The following is a 22672-nucleotide window of genomic DNA, read 5'->3' on the forward strand; positions in this document are numbered from 1 at the left end:
TAGCTATCCGGTCTATAGCTATATATAAATCTTTTCGGACTCTTCTTAGTAAAATCTTCTTATCTGTTTTTATTATTATTTAAGGTTTGTATACTAATATATTAATATATTAATATATAGTATATTAGTATATTAGTATATTAGTATATTAATGTATTAGTATATTAATATATTAATAGATTACTATCTAAACCTTAATTATCTTAGAGATATATAGACGGCTCTTTCTCCTCTTTACTATCTTTTTTTTTATAATAACAACAACAACTACTACTATTACTACTACTATTACTACTACTACTACTACCACTACTACTACTACTACTACTACTACTACTACTACTACTACTACTACTACTATTCTTTTAAGAGTAAGTACTAGCTCTATAAGAAAAAAGCTAAACTAACTTTTATTTACTAGAGAATGTCTACTACTACAACGACCCTTAGCTCTATTACTTTTATTAATAAGTTTATTAATAATAGTTCTTTTGTTAAGTCTACTAAAATAGACAAAACAATTAAGGCTATTATTAATACTTATAGAAGTAATAGAGCTAACGATACTACTCCGATTATAGTAGAGTATCTTACTAAAGTACGAATTATCTACTTTATTAAGAGACTTAAGTACTATAATTTCGGGAAATATAAGGAATATATTAGTATATTATTAAACTAAACTAATAAGGATATTACTAATATATTATAGAGCTTCTTTATTCCGGAGAGAATACTACCTATCGGAATACTATCGACCTCGATATAAAGAGCTATATTACCTTTTATACCGGACGTAATACGACAAGAGATCGGCTATTTAGGAGTATTAACTCCTACTTAGTAAGATACTCTTTATACTTCCGAGACCTAAGTAAGTTTTACTATACTTAAATATTAAAGTACTACTAATAATAGTATAGCTCTTATTAAGACGTTCCTAAATAAGGAGATCCTTACGAATACGGACTATAAGACCTATAAGGCTTATCTCTTCCGAGATAAGTTTACTTATTACTTCCGGGATATTACGGACGACCTCTTCTACTTAAGGAAGCTTAATATGTTTAACCGGGCTTATAACGAGGACGATAAAAGGATCCTTAATCGGTATATTAGTTCGGCAACGATAGCCGAGCTATCTTCTATTACTACTAGTATAGTAGAGGATATTCTATCCTCTCCTTATACTAGTAGTATAAGAGAGATTAAGGACTCTACGAGAGGATTAGAGCTAGACCGAGATCTAGATCTTAATCGAGACGAAGACCTAGACCGGGACCGGAACCGGGATCTAGATCTAGATCTAGATCTAGATCGGGACTTAGATTTAGATTTAGATCGGAATAGGGATATAGATCTAGATAGAGAGGTTCCGCTCGACTATCGTAGCTTAAGCTACCTAGATCTAGCTAGTACTTAGTACTATCTAGTAGTCTATTAGTTAAGAGAATTAACCTAGATATAGGATCTAGGTTAATTAATAATATCTATTATAAACTATTATTAGTCTAATAAGGAATAATTATATAAGGGCTTTAATACTATAAAGCTACTTTAGTATAGTAGCTTAGTATAATTTACGAGCCTTAGTAAAGTCTCTATTTGTTTAATTTAAAAATATCTACTTTAAAAGGCTTCTTATATAAACCTTAGGAGCGGAATAGTATACGCTAATAGGACCGCTTTATTAAGATCTAAATATTATATCTTATAAGCTTTACCTCTAGAATTAATTCGCGTTCTTAGAATTAGTATAGCTTACCTTATTAGCTTAGAATTTAAAGGTATTTACCTAGATAGGCTATCTAGCTAAGCAAGCGTAGATATTAAATCGAGTACGACTAATAGAGATATATAGGATATAGTTTTAACTAGATTTTACCCGTAGAATCGATTCCCGCGCTCGAAATTAGCGTAGCTTGCCTCGTTAGCCCGGGATTCGAAGGCGTTCGCCGGATAAGCTATCTAGCCGAGTAAGCGTAGATATTAAATCGAGTACGACTAATAGAGATATATAGGATATAGTTTAACTAGATTTTACCCGTAGAATCGATTCCCGCGCTCGAAATTAGCGCAGCTTACCTCGTTAGCCCGGGATTCGAAGGCGTTCGCCGGATAAGCTATCTAGCCGAGTAAGCGTAGATATTAAATCGAGTACGACTAATAGAGATATATAGGATATAGTTTTAACTAGATTTTACCCGTAGAATCGATTCCCGCGCTCGAAATTAGCGTAGCTTGCCTTATAAGCCCTAGGTAAGAGGCCGATTACTAAATTCTAAACTATAAAAATATAAATAGACTAATAGAAGTAAAACCTACTATATCTCTTTAGTAAGACGTTCTACTATAAATCTAAGGCTAAGAATCGATTCTAAGTATAAACTTATTATTAAAAAGATGTTAGATAGGCCTTATTAGTAATAGACTTACTAGGCCGGTATTACTATAATACTAGATATATAACCTAGTATATCTCTTTTATAAGATAATTTAAAGAAAAACTAAGACCGGGGATCGATTCTACGGATAAATTAGACCTAGAAATATATATAGAATAGTATCCTAGAGTCCGGTATAGATTAATATAAAAGTATTTTATAAAAGTAAAAAGGAAAAAAGTCGGAAATTAGATTTTTTAGAAGGTTTTAGCTAACCTACAACTAACGAGAGTATTTATAATATATCTAGGCTATATATAGCCTAAATTGTACTTGTTGAAAGTACATATAGTACTTAAATAAGTACTAGTTACTCGTTAAGAGACAGGTTACAAACTATATATACGTTAGTTTTTCGAGCTTTTTAGTATTATTAAAGGTACTTATAGTCCTACCCCGCAACATCGAAGGTTCCGAAATCGAAGGTCTCGATATCGATATTCTGCTCGGGAGCGGGCGGAGCCGGGGCAGGCTGTACGGGAAACAAGACTCGAAAAGAAGTTAGAAAAGGCCGGGCAAAAAAAGGATTTCCTCGGACATACTCGCGTTTAGGACCTCGACCTCGGCACGTAGCTCCGCAATCGTCGCCTCGAGGCGCGCAATTGTCTCGCGGAGGTCTTATACAACGGCAATATGCTCGACAAGGGCATCGAAGTCGCGACGGTGCGTTGTCCTACGGAAGGGTAAGGGACAAAATTTCGGAATTCTTCTTTCTTCTTACTTGTTCTTCGGCGGGGTACGCGAGTGCATCGGCTTGCGGAGGAGGTGGCGGCGGTCGTTATGCCTCGGATTAATAGGGTTTGCGCCCCCGTCGGGCATCCAAATAATATCCGGGTCGAGATCGAATTGTACCGGCATTTTTTCGATTTTTTAAATTCGAGATTTTTGATTTTTCGAGCTATAGAAGTATACGGGTATAGTAAAAGGACAATAGGGACGTCGGGGCATAGGTAAATACTTATATCTAAGCTGCGCAAGAATTTAAGTTATAGTCCTTACCTAAAAAAATAGTAAAAAGAGCTCTAAAAGAAGCTATACTATACTCTATACTTTAAACAGCTATAATATTATTCTTTATAAGCTATAAGCTATAAAACATTTCTATATAGAAAGATAAGTCTATAGTCTATTAGATTTTAAATTTATAGCTTTATATAGCTAGAAATAAGAAAGTTATAAGTAAAAGTACTTTATGCGGGTTAAACGCGCCTTTAAACTTAGACGATAGTAAAACCGTACGTTTAGCTATAGTATTTTTTTTTTAATATAATATACTATAAGGGCTCTATATTACGTATATAAAATTTTAGCCTATAAGTATAAGTAGTTATTCTATAATAAAGGTAAACGCTTTTTAAAGGTACCTATATCTAAATATTATAATATTTAGACTTTATACCTATTATTTATATATATAATTTATATATTATATACCCTATATAAAGAGCTTATTAATAACTAGATAAACTACTTTAGTAAGCTATATATGTACTATAGATTAAATATTTGTTATATATTAAAATCTTAAATTATAGAAGTAATATATTAGATCTAGAGAGGAAATTCTAGTTATACTTAGATTTAAGTCTATACATTCTATATATAAGAGATCTAATAGGTATAGTTACTCTAGTAGTAACTAATAGCCTTACTATTACTAGTAGTATTACTATTACTTAAGGTTTATTACTATTACTATTACTATTACTACCGTATATCTAGGAGACTAACTATTACTATACATAATCACTTTGCCGTTTTTAGACTAACTAGCTTACTATTACTATTACTATTACTATCGTTTAGAGTTTGAACAACACTGGTATGAGGCTTGCTGATCTTGCGGGTGTAATCTATCGAGCTGCGGCATGATGCGAGCAAGCAAGGAAAAAGTAAGCTTTCCGCTACGGACGGAGCGCCCGATGACTTGATTGACTTCAAAGGCAAACAAGGAGTAATTGCCAGACCTCTTGCCAGACGACACTATTGCGCATGGAATCACCCTGCCCAGAAACGGTCTTCTCCGCGGCGCCGTCTCCGAATTTCGAAAGTATGAAGAAAAGGATGGAACCCTGCGCAAGCATTTGAGTTCTTGTGCAACTCCGGCCAGGTCTACTTGCTGGCAGTTGCGGCTCGAGTCTCGGTGCAGGGACATCGGAGCAAGGACATCGGACTGGTGCAGCAGCGCTTGAACGCGAGCACAGGAGCGCGAAAATTCCAGCTGGAAGAGGTTCCCTCTCGATCGTCATGCCTCAGGCACGATTACGAGGATAGGAACAGCCCCGTCCAGCCGCCGTCAAGTGGGGGAGGGCGCTTGAGCTCTCGGCTCGGCTACAGACCCAGCACATGGTACAGTAGCCGTGCAGAAGACCGACCGTCGTTGAAACAACGACTCCATCCGAACTTCGATCGGAACTCCTTGAAACCATGTCAGAAACGTGGCGCTCCATCGCGGCACGCAAACAAGAAGAACGAAGCGGAAAAATCCCATCTGCATGGCGACTGAAGGCGTCTGATGTGGACCCGAATGCTTCCGCTGTTCTCGACACCGTTCGTCGTAGCGGCATTCTGAGCGAAAGAGAATTGGAATTGACCGAGATATATGATGCTCGGACACTACGAGATCAGCTCGCTCGCGGTAGCATCAAGAGTGAAGAGGTCGTCTTGGCGTTTTGCAAGAGAGCTGCTATTGCCCAGCAGGTGACGAATTGTTTGACTGTAAGCCGAAGCCGCGTCCTCTTCCTCTCGTCAAAGTTGGATCTGACGCTGTGATGCTCCCTCTCGCTAGGAGATCTTCTCCGACGATGCGCTTGCGCGTGCTCGCGAGCTCGATGCACATCTGGCAAAGACTGGAAAGCCTCTCGGTCCGCTGCATGGCCTGCCAATCTCTCTCAAGGTCAGGAGATTGACAAGAACCTTCATGATGGGACACTTTGTTGATGCCTGCCGTTCAGGACACCTTCAAGGTCAAGGGATACGATGCCTCGATAGGCATTGCAAGTCTATGCTTTCAACCAGCTACCTCCAACTCCGCTCTTGTGGACATCTTGCTCAAGCTCGGCGCCGTGTTATACGTCAAGACCACTGTCCCTCAAACCATGATGAGCCTGGACACATACAGCAACGTCTTTGGCCGGACATTGAATCCAGCCAATAAGCGCCTGACTGCAGGTACGCCACGACGATCACTGACTAGTGTTGGCTATTATTAGGAGGTAGCTCCGCAAGCTCTCCCGACAGCTTTTGACGCCATCTGTGATCCCCATGCTAATCACCACCATCACCGTTAGGGTGGAGAAGGTGCTCTCGTAGCCATGCGAGGAAGTATTCTAGGTATCGGGACGGACGTCGGAGGCTCAGTCCGCGTGCCAGCAGCCTGCAACGGTCTCTATGGCGTGAAACCATCCCATGGTCGGGTGCCCTACGCCAACCAGCAAGGAGGAAGCGCAGAGGGTAGTAGCAAGCTCGCCATCGAGTCGACAGCTGGTCCCATCGCGACAACTCTAGGCGACTGCGAAATGCTCCTGCAAGCAATTGCCGATGCTGCCCCTGAGATGATCGACCCGGACTGTGTGGCCCAGCCCTGGGCTTTACAGCCACCGCTGAATACGAAGCCGGGCAAGCCGCTTCGTGTCGGGTTAGTCGCTAGTGATGGTCATGTCCTACCCCTACCTCCTGTGCAGAATCTCATGCGAGAGGTCTCCAAGACTCTCGGTACGAGCCAGCGTATCGAAGTCGTCCAACTTGACCTCACACTGTTGTTATCGCGGACCGTCAAGGTGTTCAATGGACTGATCTCGATCGATGGCGCCAATAACTGGTTCGACCTGTTCGAACCCACCGGTGAACCGCTTCAACCGTGGCTGCAGGGCCGTCTCAAGAAGCGCCCGCGGAAGGAGCTTCTTGCAGTGAAGTCGCTGCAGTGCCAAAAGCTCGAGCTTCAGACCGCATTCTTGGACGTCTGGAAAGAGAGCGGTGGCCACTGGGTGTCGGATGGGGGCAACACCAGCGACGAGGATCACGTGTTGGATGTGCTGATCTGTCCTGTAGCGCCGCATCCTATTGCGCCGATTGATCAATGGGTTTGTCTAGCATCATTGCTTATCATGGACCATGCTGACGGACATTCAGAACACGGTCAACTACACCGCCGCGTTCAACCTCCTTGATTTACCGGCAGGCGTGCTACCAGTTCGGAGCGTCGCAGAAAAAGATCTGAGCGGCGAGCTCCCGGCTTCCAAGCCGCTGAACGGCTGGGACGACACAAACAGAAAGTTATGGACGGACGTTGATCGCAAGGTCTACCTCGGATCTCCTCTCAGCGTGCAAGTCGTATCGCCTCGTTTGACTGAGAGGAGACTGGTGGAGGCTATGATGGTGATTGATGAAGCGTTGAAGCCGCTGAAAGAGAAGGCGAGTGGAGTCAACAGCAGGCTCTGAGAAAACAACGGACTGGCAGGGTCTGTCAAATGGTAATAATTGTATTCTTGATATCTGTGGAACACTTTTGGGAACGCCGTGGACAAACCTACCATAACAATCGCCTCTGATCACGATCACCTCAACACTTAATGACCATTGGTCTGCGCGTCACCATTGACCTTCGTCTCCAGGTTAGCAGCAATGCTGCTTTCCGAATCAGGAACCGACTTGTGTGTATGACTCAGGGCCTCCTTTTCACGACTGAGATCCGGCGCAATACTCTGCGACTGTGGCCGGTATGGGTTTGGTGTGGATGGTCTTGAAGACAGGAACTGTATTGACAATCAGTCTGCCGCTCATATAATTGATGTCGCAATATACATACCGAAGAAGCAGCGCCAAGCAGAGCAAACAACGAGGACTGGACGACATCCTCGTGGATACCGACACCCCAGACCTTCTGCTGCGAGCCGGCAGCCGTACATTCTATGTACGTTGCGGCTTGCGTGTCACGGCCTTTGCCTGCCTGGCGAGCGATCGAGTGCTCCTTGTAGTCCACAACATCGAGATCGATGCCCAAGCTCTTCAGCGCATTTGCGAGGGCGGACAAAGCTCCGTTACCGGCACCCTCCACATGATGCTCTTTGCCATCGATTTCGATCACTCCTTTGAATTTACGACCCAGATTCCTATTCGAGCTCGTCTTACCGCCAGCTACCGGTGGTGCCTCAACCGTCCGGTCGGTGCTGATCTCGTAGTCGACCAGAGAGAAGCGCGGGTTTCTGTTGAGATGGTATGCGTCCACGAAGAGCTCCTTGATCTCGTTCGATTGAAGTTCGCGTCCAAGCATATCAGTCTCGCGCTGGACAATTTTAGAGAAAGCGACTTGCAGACCACGAGGTAGGTCGAGTTCGAGAGTGCGCTGAATGATCCAGGCAACACCGCCCTTGCCGGACTGGCTGTTGACACGAATGACTGCTTCGTATGTTCGGCCGATATCTTGTGGGTCGAGCGGGAGATATGGCACCGACCAGGGCTCGTCTGGGCCCGCATTATTTTGATCCCTGACCTTGAAGCCTTTCTTGATGGCATCTTGATGGGATCCTGAGAAGGCACACACAACCAGCTGGCCACCGTAAGGAGCACGAGGATGGACGGGAATCTTGTTGCTCTTCTCCACAATGTCTATCACGCTGTTGATATCCGAGAAGTCGACTCCTGGATGGATCCCTTGGGTGTACAGATTCAGAGCAAGAGTGACCAGATCGACGTTTCCTGTCCGTTCGCCATTGCCGAAAAGAGTGCCTTCCACTCGATCTGCGCCAGCCATCTGCGCCAGCTCTGCCGCTGCAACGGCACATCCTCTATCGTTGTGTGGATGAAGGGAGACTGAGATCTTTTCTCGCTCCGTGATATTCCTGCAAAAGTACTCGATCTGGTCGGCGTAGACATTCGGTGTGCTCATCTCGACTGTAGCGGGCAGATTGAAGATGATCGGGTTCTCAACACTCGGTTCCCATGCAGCCTTGACGGCCTCGCAGACTTCGATCACAAACTCTGGGTCTGAGTCCGAGAAGGTCTCCGGCGAGAACTCGTATGCCCACTCTTCCACGCCTGAGTTCGGATCATCCTTGGTGATAGATCGTGCGAATTTTGTGCACTCAACCGCCAAAGCCTTGCTCTGCTCGTTGTTCATACCAAAGACAATTCGTTGGAAGCAAGGACTCGTTGCGAGGTAGAGATGTAGAATCGCCTTCTTTGCTCCCTTCAAGCTTTCCACCGTCCGTTTTATCAACTCTTTTCTGCATGGCGACAAAACTTGCAGCCACACATCGTCAGGCACGAGGCCGGGTGTAGTAACCAGATTCCGGACGAAGTCGAAGTCGGTGGCCCCAGAGGAAGGGAATGCGACCTCAATCTCTTTGTAGCCCAGCTTGACCAGCATTTGGAAGAACCTCAACTTCTGGTCGCCGTCCATCGGGTCGACGAGGGACTGGTTGCCGTCTCGCAAGTCGGTCGCCAGCCATCTCGGGACTTTATCGATGGTCTTCGTAGGCCATTGTCGGTTTGGAAGGTCCAAAGGCTTGAACTTCCTGTACTTTTTCGAGGGATCCGCGAGCCTGGATGGAAAGCTGGGTCAGTTCGGTGTCGAGGGAGCAATGCCTGGTCCCACTCACATAGGCATGATGGCGAAGTCCTCGGCTGTAGTTCTGCTCCGAGGTCGTGTGCTGTCGTGCGAGTGCGAGGTCAACAGTAGAGACTGGCGAGTTCAACACAGCTGTCGTCGGTGTAGAAAGTAGAAAGCGGCCTGAGCCAATGCTCGAGGATGACTCCGCAAAACTTTCATGAGCGATCACATGCATGCGGGGAAAAACATGATCCGAATCGAATGGTGGGGCAGTCGTCGGCAGCTCGCTGAAATGATCGTCGTTGGGATTATTGATGCGAGTTTCCTTGCAGGGAAAAAAATGCTCCCTGAAGCTCGCACATTGAGAGGGATCGGTAGAAACAGCGACGCCGGAATAATGGCATGATTTCTGAGCTCTGACTGATACAACAGGATCGCTAATACAAAAGTCACAAAGCCAGACCACGTCTCTATATCTCCAAACAGCTGTGAACAGATGCACATTCCCTTTATGCCTTGCCTGGGTCTTCTCAAAGCTTCGAGTCCTGCTTCAGCCTCACGACACCCTCCTGCACGCAGGACGCGACCAGTTTGCCCTCCTTCGTGAAGATTCTCTGCTGGACAAACCCTCGACCGTCGCCAGCCCACGGCGTCTCAGCTTCGGCTAATAACCACTGGTCCGCTCGAAAATCTCGCGGGCTGTGGAAGTAGATTGAGTGGTCCAACGACACCATCATACCAATCTCCGGCCTTCTATCCTTGATGCCTACAATCTTGCCGTCCTTGATCTCAAGGCTCTTGATCTGGTTGATGATATCGTCGTCCAGTCCTTCTTTGCGCTTCAACTCCTCGACGTCCATCGTCTTGAGCTTCTGCAATCGATGCAGAACGTCGTTGGTGATAGGTGTGTTGCCGCTGCCGTCCTTCTTGTTCTTGGGTGTTGTGCTATACCGCCAGAGTTTGTGCGTGCGGGCGACTGTTCCGATAAAGTATGAGTCCTGCAATTACTGTGTCAGCAGCTTGTCTACGGAAGTCCCCTTGCAACTGCGTATACTCACACTCATGTATGCCAACGCAGAGAGATGCGCCTGATGTCCACCCTCATCACTGATCGTACCCCTCGACTTGATCCACTGTCTCGTTCGCTTCTCATGCGGATTCGGACTGTCATTGTTCTCAATATTGACCGGCAGCGTCACAAATGGCGAGTTTGGACCTCGCAGAGCGTCGTCCGGATCCTCCTCCTGCGGCACCGGTAAGACCGGCATCTTCGCCTGGTGTTCCACCTTCTGTTTTCCTCCCGAGCCCTCACGCGTGAAACTCAATGTCGTGGTGAAGATCGGCTGACCACGTTGTCGCGCTTGCACCGTTCTCGTTGCGAACGATCGGCCTTCTCGTACGTGCTCTACGCTGTAAAGAATGGGGATATCCGCGTTGCCGTTCAGCACGAAGTAGCAGTGCATGCTATGCACGTTGAAGTCGGCTGGAACGGTCTTTTGCGCCGCTGCGAGACACTGGGCGATGACTGCTCCGCCGTAGATTCCACGCGCGCCCGGAGGATGCCATAGTGGTCGTGTATTTGTGAAGAGATTCGGGTCGATGGCGTTCAGATGTGTGAGCTCGAGCACGTCTTCTATCGGCGCGCGATTCTCGGACGCTGGAGGAGGCTTGATCAAAGTCGGTCGGCTCATGGTGGGCGAGGGAAGATGCTATCGCGTCGGCGAATTCTTTGGTAATGGACTGGGTCACCGTGTCTTAAGCATGAAGAATAGATCATGTGGGAATCGACACGCGATGTCGCGATCTTTGAACTCCTGACGTCCTATCGGTGTTGTCCCGAAGCCGAGGCATGCGATACGGCCGCAGACCGGCATATTCTTTTTATGCGACCCCGATCAAGTACGAAACGACCATTATCTATTGACATATGGCACGACGTGTCAATCTTTGACATTACGTTCTACTGTGTGGTTACAGTAAAAGTTGCAGCAAAGTGTGAAGCGACAGGACGTACTACAGAGATGTGCAGATAGCTCAGCAAGATACGCGAGCCTTCGTCCGCTCTCTACACGAAGAGGCGGAGAAGCTTTCACTTTCTCCTCGCAACCCAGAACACGGGCCGATATACATTCTGGAGCATGCTCTCCGGGTCTTGTATGTATCCCGTTGGTTGAGCCAGTCTGTGTTCCACAATCTCGAACCCAAGACTCTCAACCAGGGCAATGACTTCCTCGTTGGACAGCTCGAACGATCCTGGCTCTCCAATGCCAACATTTTCGTCAGCATGAGAGTGCGTGTGTTGATTCGACGTTCGACCACGTTGCTTGTCACGGTCTGCTGGTGTTGGGGCTGATTCAAAGTGCCACAATAACGGTCCAAGGTTGATCCATAAGCCGCCGGGTTTGAGACATGACCTGATCGTCTCCATGTAGCTGATAACGTTCGGTGCGGTGTCAATGAAGAAGCAAGTCGCGACAGCATTGAAGGCTTCTGTATACCCTATCTGTCGGTAGAGCACACAGAAGTCGCCGGCTGTCATTGACATTCTTTCACTGTAAGGGACCTTTGTCTTTATTTCCTCGGCTGCTGCTTCGAGTGTTGCCGCTGGATGGATGTCGGGGACAACCACCGATTGAAGCTGATCAGAACTCGTATGGTGGTTGCTGAAGTTGAGGGCCCATGGGTATAGTCTATGCTGACCGGGCTCGCTTACGCAGTTGAGTATGTAATTAGACGCGAGCAGTTGATGGTATGAGATTTCGTTGCCTTCGACGGAGTAGCCTGCCGCACAAATGTCAAAGACTAGCCTGCCTAAGCCAGCGCCAGGAACGAGCACGCGGTGCTTGTGTCTCTCGGAAGGGATTGTCTCAGGCAGATGCTGTTGCAAGGCTGACAAGATGGGCGAGAATGCAGCATGTCTCTCGGGTAAGCCTTGAGCAGACCAGTCCCGGTACAGCTGTCGAATCGTGGAACGAGCTTTGTCGAGGTCACCGGGTGTCGCGTGTCCTTTCCAAGATTCATCTTGAGGTCCAAAGCCGAACGAAGGTAAACCGATGGCAAGTATCGCTTCAGCTATATCGGCATTGGAGTCAATAGCCTCATCCACAGCATCGAATTTCTTCGGCAATGATAACGCGGGCGAAGATAACAGCTCGACTTGCGCAGATGGCAGAGCATAGAAAGATTGACGACGGAGATGTGTAATGTTGTAATGTGCCGCACGGCGATACTGTCTGAACAACGGAAAGAGTAAGAATATGAGGGCAGACAAATACAAATCCGTGGAGCTCATACCGGAATGAGTCCAGAGCGGCTGATAGAACACGTTTCTCTTCTTTGTCGTCCGATGGGTCAGGCAGCTCCGAGCGCGTAGTGCGATCAGCATTATCCTCACTATCCATGATCATGTCGATGCTCCAGTCGTAAATGCTACCGGATGACTGCCATGCAGAAATGCCAAATGGCGATGTCGTGTGGCCAAAGACATTGAACATCGTCTTAGAGTAGATCTTGACCGGACCCGACTCCGACGTCCCCGATGTTTTGCCGGCCTCCACCTCTTCCATCACTTCAGCAAACAAATCAACCTTCAAGAACACGATCCATTCTCAGAAGATGTCCAGCAACACTCAAACGCCAGCCGTGAACGGTATCGATGCCCCCAGCAAGACAGTCGAGCTTGCCATCGACCTTCCACACAGTCCAGGCTCAAAGGTCAACCTCCACCTCACCATCTTAGCCAACTCGATTCTACTCTTTCTATCTAGCAGCACGCCAGAGTCGAGTCAAGGCGCTGCGAGCATGGGTAGTCTAGTATATGCCATCCCAGACGTAGGCGGCTGACCTCCCATTATGTCTATGTATGTTCGTCTAACGGCTCTACAGAGGTACAATCCCACACAACCAATGAGCACAGCTCTATACAACACCCCATCGACTCTGGACTTCACGACACGGATGGCGAAACTTCTCGCGCGGAAACTGTCGAAGCCGTGCTACGTGGGGAGTAGCGTCAACTTGACTGGCGGAGCGGGGGGCGGCAGTGTGGAAGAGGAAATGGAGGCGTTCCGTGGTGTGGTCGATGCAGTTGTCGGTCAAGTCCAGCGCTGAGCTGTGTCAAAGCTGGAAGGGAGAAGTGAGAACCGTCGCGGTCTGTATCATGGAGAGTCGATGCCGACTTGAACAGCCGAAGGACGCATGCCTGCAACAGCTCGATGCGTTTGGCTGCGGACTTTTCGATGTGGTCATGATCGAACAAGCCTGACGCTGCAACGCAGGTGCCGGAGATGCGTGACTTCGCCAGAAACGCAGACATGGGTGCAAGCGCAAAGCTTCGCTCACGGCGGCATTTGTGGCATGGCACTGTCTGGAATGGTCTAAGAACGGTGCTCTGGCAAAAAAGGGCACAAAATGAAGACCGTGTCTCTAGCCGCTTCCATTCGATGAGAGATCCTGAGTGACAGTTCGTACACCGCCATCGCTCGACTGCGAAGGAAACTGTAGCGCACAATAGAGAGGAACATGGTCGCTCGTCCCACGGTCGGCAACCGTCTCATGCATGCCGGCTGATACGAGATTGTCTCGCAAATCATGTGAAAGCAAAATCATGTCGACGCGATCACAGCTTGCTCCGAACGTCGCAGCGCCTTGTGAACGTGGGTAGTACGTGTAGCCCTTCCGATCAGGATGAAGGTGCCGGAAGGAATCAATCATTCTCAAGTCGGTGCAGGCGTCTTGATCTTCGGCAGAGGGTTCTATGGTCGGCCTTTGTCCGAAGAACTTTGTCTCAAAGTCTGCTCTGTTCTTGCAGTGCTGAATCGGAGACTCTCGCAGCCGCGGAAAGCCATCAATCCGTGCTCGAGCAATGTTGATGTCCCCGGCCAGCACAACCGCGAAGCCTCGGGTCTCGAGATCGCGACACTCGGCTTGGAGCAGGCGATGGACTTGCAGTTTTCTATCGTGTCTCGTGCCGACTACCTCGCCTGTGTCCGAATCTTTGTATGCAGCGTCGGTGCCATTGACCTATTCAGACGTAGCATCAGTGCTGACATTTCCTCAGGTGCAGTTCATGACGCTACAACGAACCGCATATATGTTGATGAACGCCAACTTGGGCTGCAGGCCAGCTGCTCTCGTCTCGCAGACCAAAAAGCGGCCCTCAGCATCCCAGTCGACGTGACGCACTCTCTCCACATACGTGGAGTAGAAATCCTCGCGAATGATAGTACACACTCCGTAAACCTTGCGGCCGAAGCCACGCGCATTGTGCTTATCGGAAGGTAGGCAGAACTCGACAACATATGATGCATCCTCTGCAGAGGACCCGTTGCTCGGTTGCACGGCTTTCTTCACGGCAGCTTGCGTAGATCTATCTTCTGGATTGATCATGACCTCTTGGAGGAGCAGCATTGTTGGCCATGAGTATTTGCGGAGGACATCGCGAAGACCTGTAGATTGAGCTTGGCCTAATGGCTTCTCTCCGGCTGGTCTGAAGAAAGAAGTGATTGGCCGCCGAATCAAAGGCTCGATGCCATTGACGTTCCAGGAGTAGACGGCGATTTCATCCGTGGACGCAGGAGTACAGGGATCTGAGACCTTCCTCCTCTTTAGCGGCGGAGGAGATACAGAAGAGGCTGTCCTCCGTGACGGGGTCATTCTATCCCGGATCAGGAGTCAGGACCAGATTGGATGTCTCGATACAGCATGCCCTGGTCGTATGCGCGCCAACTTGCTCGAGAGGAGCTTCATTCCTTGTTTTTCTGTCGTTGTGCCCTGAGGATCCTGGCGTGGTTGTTTCAATGGAAATTGATGATTTCATGCCGAATGCTCGGGCAGAAGACCATGCTCGGCACGGAGTGTTCCGGCCCGGGCAAAACTCCGAAGCCGACTTGGCGCAGATCGGCAGATCTGACCACTTTCCTCCCCTGGACGTCGCCTTCGTTCACTTGATATGACCATCCACTTTCACCATCCGCGGAGATGCGCCAGCCTTTGCTCCTTCATGGGTGCACAGATCGATCTTGGGAAGATTGAGATGACGAACAACTGCACGTGGAGTATCAGCGGTACAACCATCCTATACTCTCATCGCGGAGATCACTCCTTGGCTGCATTGTCACCAATTTGCCGACCGCATTCAGCCTGTGGCCTTCGCGCCGGTCAATGCCACTGGCGATCTGCTAACATGAGATAGTCCTGCTTGTATCAGGACCTCTATATGTCAAGGACGGCCAGCAGCCAGTTTCCGGATTGTGGCCAAGACAGCATGGATAGACTAGCCTGAAGTCGCAGCGTTACCCACGAAGCGGCGATACCAACTCTTCCACTGGGCGGTGCTCCCAGGCTGATATTACGTTTCAGTCTGCGGAATATGCCGCTACCTTGCCAGAGCCATTGCTGGGGTACTATCGTGGATTTCACTCCACCAAGCCTCGAAGTAGCCGCATGCATTGGCAGGGCGGCAAATACTCGCTCGGCCTATGCAATACGTCGGATCGACATGCATTAATACGATGTTCGAACGATTCCAAATAGTCCTTCGTGGCAGGAACATCAAGTGTCTGCTCCGGTATTCCGAGCAGTCAAGAGAGGCTTTCAAGGCTTTCCGCTGTCTGTGCTATCTTGTGGGCAGCCAATCGTCTTAGCCAGCAGACCACGCGCAAGGCAGCGTTTCGGTAATGCAGGCTGCGTACGGTATGGATGGCCACAACTCCGACGCCAGTGACACTGCCACGCTGGCTGAGCTCGGGGATCAGGCAGTGGTGGAGTCAGCTCCGCTTTACCAGCGCCCTGTGGCAATCAGGGTCAGGTCTCTACTGCGGAAGTCTGGACTCGATCTACATCATTGTCAAGCCAATGTGCGACCAGTCGATGAGCCGATGGCGGTACTGCCACCTCTAATCTCACCTCCCCGCGACGCCTTGTCTGTGCGACCAGGCGACATGCACCACAATGTGAACGCTCAAGCACTGGGCGATGACACCTTCAAGGTCCGGCTACCAATGCTTTCTTGAAGGTGATATCCGAAACAAGGTCCCGGCATGCTTGGCCGGCTACGTTGCCATATTGCTTCCACAATCCCAAATCGCTCGTCGTTGTAGCACAACTCCAACCACGCTGTCCGTTGTGCCGCATTTCCCGAACAATATGGGACGAGTCCTTCAGAACTCCAGCGTCGAACACGCAACCGCAAATGCGAAATGCCCAACAACAGCAATGATCGAAGTTCGTTGACACATCTACAGACCCTTGGCTGGTCTGCCGTAGAGTCGGCATGCCGAAGCCGACAGACTTTACACTAGTGATCCTAGCTCAGTTCCAACATCTCCTCGAGCCATCGTTTGAGCCACGCCTACGATGGACCAATACCTTGCCGACCGCTTGGACGGAGGGATTTTTCGATGAACGCTCGACGGTAATGCCTAACGGCAAGCAGGCTGCTCGCCATGCCATGTCGCCTGACCGACTTGATCATGCCATCGTAGCGTGATCCGAGGTCAAGCCTTTAGAACTCTTCATTGCCAAGCTCAACCCGACTACGATCCACACAATACAGCCTACAGGTAGGTATATAGCTATCGAGAAGCCTACCTTGATCTTGCACACTCGCGGATACTTCTTCTTTCTCCAACACCCTTCTTGCTTGGACTTGCTGCCTTACATATCTTGTCTTGCACAGATGACCATTGACATCAACTCCTCCCTCATGGCTCCTTCCTCGACAATACTTGTCAACAACAGCAACAGTCTCGAAATCTTCGACCAGACTCCTCAAGCACAGAGCTTCAACCCTTCCAAGACCAGCGAATCTCGGGTTTTCCACCGGTGCCTCCATTCAGACCCACTGCACGTTGTTGGAGCGAAAGGCCACTACCTGACACTCAGCAATGGGCAGGAAATCTTCGATGCCAGTGGCGGAGCTGCTGTCGCATGCTTAGGGCATGGAGACGTTCGGTAAGATCATACATGCAAAGCGTTGATGGTGAAGTGTAACTGAACCGTGGCAGCATTCAGGATGCCCTGATGGAGCAGATGAACCAAGTGTCGTACTGTCACTCGTTGTTCTATGCAACTCACGCCGCCGAGGACCTTGCAAAGCTCCTCATCGACAGCACTGATGGCGAGATGGCTCGAGCGTTCTTGATCAGCAGCGGCAGCGAAGCAATGGAAGCAGCGCTCAAGCTAGCAAGACAGTACCACCTTGAGAAAGCCTCGCCAGAACCTTCTCGCGTACATTTCATCTCACGACATCAAAGCTATCATGGTACAACCCTCGGTGCTCTCGCTGCAGGAGGTCATGTTGCCCGCCGAGCGATTTTCGAACCCATCTTGAGCATCAACACCAGCCGAGTCAGTCCATGCTACGCTTATCGAGCTGTGCACGACCTGACGGAAGCCAACGAGACCATGTATATCCGCAAGCTGGAAGCTGAGCTTGACTTGGAGTTCAAGCGGGTCGGATCGGAGAATGTTGCGGCATTCATCGCTGAGCCAGTGGTTGGTGCTGCGCTGGGTTGTGTACCGCCGTCTCCTGGGTACTTCAAAGCCGTTCGCAAAGTATGCGACAAGCATGGTGCGCTGCTCATTTTTGACGAAGTCATGTCAGGCACTGGACGAGTGGGACCGGAATCGTCGGAGAAATATCGCAAACCTCTTCATGCGTGGCAAGATCCTCTCATTGGGGTGGTGCCAGACATCATGACCATGGGCAAAGGTCTCGGTGGAGGTTACATGCCGATCGCAGCGATGCTCGCCAACAGGTCAGTCCACTCTCTCAGCATATTCGACCTCTGCTAACATTCTAACAAGGCGTGTCGTCAATGCTCTCTGCAACGGTACCGGCGCTTTTAGTCACGGCCAAACCTACCAAGGCCATCCACTTGCCTGCCGCGCAGCATTGCAAGTCCAACGCATCATCCGCGACAGCGACTTGGTGGCCAATGTCCGTGAGCAAGGGGCTGTCATGAGTCGACTTCTACACAAGAGACTTGACGACCACCCTTTCGTGGGCAACATCCGCGGCCGAGGCCTGTTCTGGGGCATCGAATTTGTCAAGTCAAAGGATACCAAAGAGCCATTTGCGCAGTCAGTTGGCATCGCTATGGGTATTCATGAGCTTGGTCCGTCCGCATCTTCCTCAAGACTTGCTTTCCAGTGCTGACTTGTCCCCTTCAGGCATGCAACGCCCTTACAACATCAGCCTCTACCCAGGTACTGGCTGCGCAGACGGCAAGAGTGGTGATCACATCATCCTCGCACCTGCGTACAATATCACGGCGGATGAGATAAGCCAGGTTGTGGACACGACGGTGACTGTCATTGAGCGGTTTTTCTCTGAAATGGAGGTCGAGCGGGACGCGGATGACAGCAACGGACACAAATAGATGGAAAAGGAGAATCGTGGCAGCAGGTGGAAATATGTGGACTGATACACGATGCATTCGAATCGATGGTGCTGGTAGTGAACATCTTGCGTGTTTACCGCGAGCGTCTTGTCTTCCAATTCCGCTGTGCCATCGCAGACGGATAGTGCGAAGCTTTATATGTACACCGCAATTTGGCCCCAGGCCAGCATACCTGGGAGCCTCCAGCATCGGTGCAGGTATGCTTGTAGCACCCGCGACCTTAATAGAGACTTTTGCCGAGAGGCGATTGGACATCGTTGATGACAGTCTCGCTTCGCATGTGCCGAATGCCCTCCAAGTCGAAATTACCGTTGCCGACCCGATGGTACGTACGACATCAGCGCCAGCTCTTGCATACGCGGTGTGCCTTGATGCCCAAAAGTTGAACGTAAGGTCTCATACCTTCACGTTAGCTCCGCCGGCGCGGTAATGCTGCCAGCTGGTGTCGAGCATTTGACCGAGCGTCTGCGGGGTGATAAGTAGCCTCTACACGGCGCTCACGTGCGGCAGCAGAGGGCCCAGCAATAGCTCAGGAGCGGAGTCTCGATAGTGAAACGGCGGTCTGCACTTCATCTACCGTTTCTTCGGAGCCTTGACCTTCTTCTGCGGCTGCGACCCACTAGCACCAGCGTCACCACCCATCATCCCCGCCATACCTGGCGGCAGCTGCCCGCCCAAGTCTGACATCATGTCTTTAAACATGTTGTCCGAGACTCCGCCGCCGGACAGCGCTGGGGAGTGCAAAGGTAGGATCGTGCCAATCTTGAAGCCTCGCGGGACGACGGGCGCTGGAATGGCTTCCTTAGGTGTGGGCAGGCCTTGTATTTGAAGACGTTTAGGAGTTTCGGCGGTGGTCGGATGTGCTTTGAGGTATTTTGCGATCATCTTGTAGAGATGGTGCTCTGTCGTGGGGGTCAGTCTGAGCTTTTGGGTTCATGATATCGCGAGCAAAGCCACTTACTGTTCTGTATCTTCCCGCTTATGGGCTTGCCGTCCTTCTTGATCAGCACCTTCACCCGTCCCGGATTCGCCCAGTCTTTCGGATGTGTCTTCGTCGGCTCAAATACAATCTGCAGCGCAACGCCGTTCTGAGCTCCAATCTGTGACAGCGCATCCACAATCTCTCTTGCCAGTGGATTCGGCACCGCGTCCTCCTTGCTCACTCGTCGACCTTGGTCCCGGCTGCGTGTGCTGTCGAAGTATACAGGATAGAGACATTGGTAAGGCTTGCTCTTCTCGATCTGTTCCGCGTGGTATCGCTCGCGTTCCTTGTCATTCATCCGTGGCATTTGTGGGACTTGTGTTGAGCCTGTGTTTCCTGGCTGCAGAGACTTTGACATTATCTCCTGCATCATATCATCTTCGTCGTCTGAGCTGGCAGTAGCTCCCCTCTTCGGCTGTAGTCCTCCTTTCTGTGGTTTTGCGAAGTCGAACTCCTCCAGGTCCATCTCTTCTGGGTCGCCGATGCTCTCGTCATCCGAGACTTCTTCTATGCGTGGGTTTGACATGTTGGCGATTGACCGGTGATCGATTGGAGGATCCAAATGCTGCTTGACAGGTTGGCGAAAGTGTTGTGTATGAGGATTGGAAGATCCACTTTGGACGAAGTGAACTGTCTCGATGTGGGGTCCCTTCAAGACGGACTTGAGTCCGATGTCCGGCGCCAAGGCTCACTTATGGACCACGAGCGGACGAGTAATACTGATTGTGAGGATGCAAGCGCATGTTGGTCGTGAACTTTTCACATTTGGCTGCCGACGCTATGCAAAGTCGTCATCACGAACGCCTCTAAGACACTCGACAATAGAGACGCACATCATGAACGCCCCCCTTCTCATGTCAGAGCTAGCTATTCCCGCCCAGGCATTGATTCGTACCAACCGCTCTATGGCGGTTCCTCGCTTTGAAAGCAGCTTCATGAAACGTCGTCGCTTCCAAACGCCCTGGTTCCATGCATGATTCCCCTCCCTGCAGCAATGTTTGAACTTCATTGAATTCAAAGAACAAATGTCGAGGTCATCTTCCTCCTATCTTCTACCGGGCACGTCCTCGGTCGCCGCGTTCCGCCTGCTCCGCAAGACGCTCTCGTTCCACTCGAATGCGTGTCGCCTCGGTTCCGTCATCTTCAACCAGCTCGTCGAACCATGGGTGCTTGAGAGCTTCGCGGGCCGTAATGCGCTTTTTAGGATCGTACACGAAGATACGGCGCAGCAGATCCAAGAAAAGTCGGTTGAAGTTGTTCGTCTGTGGGATGATGTCCTCCAATCGTTTCATGCCCCTCACGAATTTTCTAGACTGGCGAGGAGTGTCTGGCATTGGATACTGCAGATGTCCGTTCTTGAAGAACCGGGCTGCAGAGTTTCGGTCTCCGCGTTTCGACGATTTCTGGACTTCTCGGATGATGGACTTGTCGATGGCGTTTCCAGTAACGGCCTGTGCTAGTGTCAGTCAATGTTGGCAACAGTGGGCGGATGAGAGACTGACCTCCATCATGCCTAGATGCTCGCAGCAGTCGTGCGTCTGGAAGAGTGCGTCACCTGTCCAGCACTCAACGAGAATACAGCCAAGTGACCACAAGTCAATCGGATGTGACCATCCTGGGAGTGATATTGTCAGTTGAACGTTCATTTCATCGAAGTAGTGATCTGGTGGCTTACCAATTCCCAGAATGATTTCCGGCGCGCGGTAGTGTCGAGTGCTGACCACGGAGCTATGGTATTCGTCGTCGAAAGTTGCGCTTCCGAAATCGATCAGATTTATCTGTGGGCTAAGGAGCACCCTCCTGAACTTCGCTGATCGTGTCGTCAAAGTGCTTGAAGATGGGATGTTGCGGTTGTATGTGAAGGTCTGATATGTGTGGTTGATGAGGAGGATGTTTTCCGGTTTGAGGTCAGTGTGGATGAGGTTGAGGTCGTGCAGGAACGCAATGGATCCAAGCAGTTGTCGGGCGAATGCTTGAATATGTGAACCTGGGAATGGGACAAAGCCGCCACCCTTCAGAAAGTCGAAGACCGAGAGGCCGAGAAGAGGTGTGACGATGCAGATGTGGCCTCGCCAATCAAAGCAGTCGCGCAACTGGATGCAGCGGTTGCGGTTGTGTTCATCGGCCTCGCGCAATGTCTTGAGTACTCGTAGTTCAATGCGACTAGCATCGCGGTACTGGATTGATGTGTCAGTTGGGCTCGACTTGGCCGCAATATTGGGTGAATTACCTTTGGCACTGCGCGAATGATCTTGACAGCCACTTCCTTCCGACTGCGGATGTCGATGGCTCGAACGACCTTGCCAAATGTGCCTTGCCCGAGCAGGTTCAGGAGGTTGTACTTCTCGCCGAGGCGACTGTTCTCATGAACGATGTAGTGGCCGTCCTCATCGTCAATCTTCTCCTTTGGCGCATGGCGCTACGGGGACGAGTCAGTCATGAAGCTATTTCAGTACAGATCCAGATAGGAGGATTCTCACATCGTGGATGGCCGGCACCGCAACATCCTTCTGCTTCTTGCTCAACTTCACCGGAGGAAGATACTCGCCATACTCGGCAAGGTAACCCTTCGGGCCTGCGCGCTCAATTTCCTGCTTCTTTTGTGCAGCATCAGACGTTCTTGTCGTGCGCTTCCTCTTCTGACCAGTCTGGAGGGAGGTGTCGAGCTCCGCCCTGTAGTCGTTGCTGACCTGTGAGCCGAGTGACGTTGAAGCCGTGGTGGGCGCTTGCAGGCTTTCTGTGGATTGTCCATTGGCGTACGAGTACGGTGTGTTGGTGGTACTGTATCCTGCAGCTTCGCCACTGCCTCCGTCGACTCTTCTCTTCTTGCCGACATGCTGTGTGCGTGACATATCGTTGTTCGTGGGTGGAGGAAGTCGTTGTACAGTCGCAGGTGGTGCCGGACTGTCGTCGTCGTGAATTTCAATTATCTCAGTCGGCGGCTTTCCGCCGAAGAACGCTACCCAGTCGACAGGTGACTTCGGCCTACGCTTTCGCCCTCGTTCTGAACTTCGGCTTCTCTTATGATCATCGTACTGCGCCTTGGGCAGGTCCACAGGAGCAGGCGGCGCACGTGATGACGATGAAGCTTGCATCGGTTGCTGCAAATGTGGATGCGGTAATTGACGACTGTGATGCTGGCTTGATCGACTCTCGGTGCGTCTCAGCTCTTCATGAGCCAGATTGTGTGCGTATTGGTATTCGCTCGCACCGTACGAATGATTCTGAGCGTGCGAGTACGCCCCGTTGCTCATCCCACTCTCCGGCCGAGGTGGAGGCGGTAGGTGACGAG

The 22672-nt window shown here is 49.9% G+C and overlaps 8 protein-coding genes across 8 annotated transcripts; 2 read left to right on the top strand and 6 right to left on the bottom strand.

The window, feature by feature from the left end:
• Nucleotides 1-4871: 4871 nt before the first annotated feature.
• On the top strand, nt 4872-6884 carry MYCGRDRAFT_68240 (uncharacterized protein; the record flags this gene model as incomplete). Its single annotated transcript, XM_003854857.1, has 6 exons — nt 4872-5162; nt 5233-5340; nt 5399-5615; nt 5657-5667; nt 5735-6526; nt 6576-6884. 6 exons carry the CDS (start codon nt 4872-4874, stop codon nt 6882-6884), a joined length of 1728 nt encoding a protein of 575 aa, XP_003854905.1.
• Nucleotides 6885-7012: 128 nt separating this feature from the next.
• On the bottom strand, nt 7013-9131 carry MYCGRDRAFT_68243 (uncharacterized protein; the record flags this gene model as incomplete). The annotated part of the gene is made up of 3 exons (XM_003855549.1): nt 7013-7198; nt 7252-8986; nt 9044-9131. 3 exons carry the CDS (start codon nt 9049-9051, stop codon nt 7013-7015), a joined length of 1929 nt encoding a protein of 642 aa, XP_003855597.1.
• Nucleotides 9132-9524: 393 nt separating this feature from the next.
• Nucleotides 9525-10753, bottom strand: MYCGRDRAFT_68247 (uncharacterized protein; the record flags this gene model as incomplete). The annotated part of the gene is made up of 2 exons (XM_003855548.1): nt 9525-9992; nt 10053-10753. The coding sequence occupies 2 exons, from the start codon at nt 10683-10685 to the stop codon at nt 9525-9527; spliced, it is 1101 nt and encodes a 366-aa protein (XP_003855596.1).
• Nucleotides 10754-11083: 330 nt separating this feature from the next.
• On the bottom strand, nt 11084-12395 carry MYCGRDRAFT_37396 (uncharacterized protein; the record flags this gene model as incomplete). The annotated part of the gene is made up of 2 exons (XM_003855547.1): nt 11084-12227; nt 12289-12395. 2 exons carry the CDS (start codon nt 12393-12395, stop codon nt 11084-11086), a joined length of 1251 nt encoding a protein of 416 aa, XP_003855595.1.
• Nucleotides 12396-12908: 513 nt separating this feature from the next.
• On the bottom strand, nt 12909-14649 carry MYCGRDRAFT_68253 (uncharacterized protein; the record flags this gene model as incomplete). Its single annotated transcript, XM_003855546.1, has 2 exons — nt 12909-14016; nt 14080-14649. The coding sequence occupies 2 exons, from the start codon at nt 14647-14649 to the stop codon at nt 13420-13422; spliced, it is 1167 nt and encodes a 388-aa protein (XP_003855594.1).
• A 2050-nt stretch (nt 14650-16699) lies between these two features.
• Nucleotides 16700-18377, top strand: MYCGRDRAFT_99090 (uncharacterized protein; the record flags this gene model as incomplete). The annotated part of the gene is made up of 4 exons (XM_003854858.1): nt 16700-16947; nt 17001-17753; nt 17803-18113; nt 18169-18377. 4 exons carry the CDS (start codon nt 16700-16702, stop codon nt 18375-18377), a joined length of 1521 nt encoding a protein of 506 aa, XP_003854906.1.
• A 354-nt stretch (nt 18378-18731) lies between these two features.
• Nucleotides 18732-19906, bottom strand: MYCGRDRAFT_55177 (uncharacterized protein; the record flags this gene model as incomplete). Its single annotated transcript, XM_003855545.1, has 3 exons — nt 18732-19300; nt 19360-19628; nt 19737-19906. 3 exons carry the CDS (start codon nt 19904-19906, stop codon nt 18972-18974), a joined length of 768 nt encoding a protein of 255 aa, XP_003855593.1.
• A 431-nt stretch (nt 19907-20337) lies between these two features.
• LKH1 (serine/threonine protein kinase) lies at nt 20338-22475 on the bottom strand (the record flags this gene model as incomplete). The annotated part of the gene is made up of 5 exons (XM_003855544.1): nt 20338-20831; nt 20883-20995; nt 21056-21557; nt 21611-21799; nt 21861-22475. The coding sequence occupies 5 exons, from the start codon at nt 22473-22475 to the stop codon at nt 20433-20435; spliced, it is 1818 nt and encodes a 605-aa protein (XP_003855592.1).
• Between the last annotated feature and the right edge of the window lie 197 nt (nt 22476-22672).

This window comes from Zymoseptoria tritici, chromosome 2 (assembly GCF_000219625.1).
Source record: "Zymoseptoria tritici IPO323 chromosome 2, whole genome shotgun sequence".
Lineage (NCBI taxonomy): Eukaryota > Fungi > Ascomycota > Dothideomycetes > Mycosphaerellales > Mycosphaerellaceae > Zymoseptoria > Zymoseptoria tritici.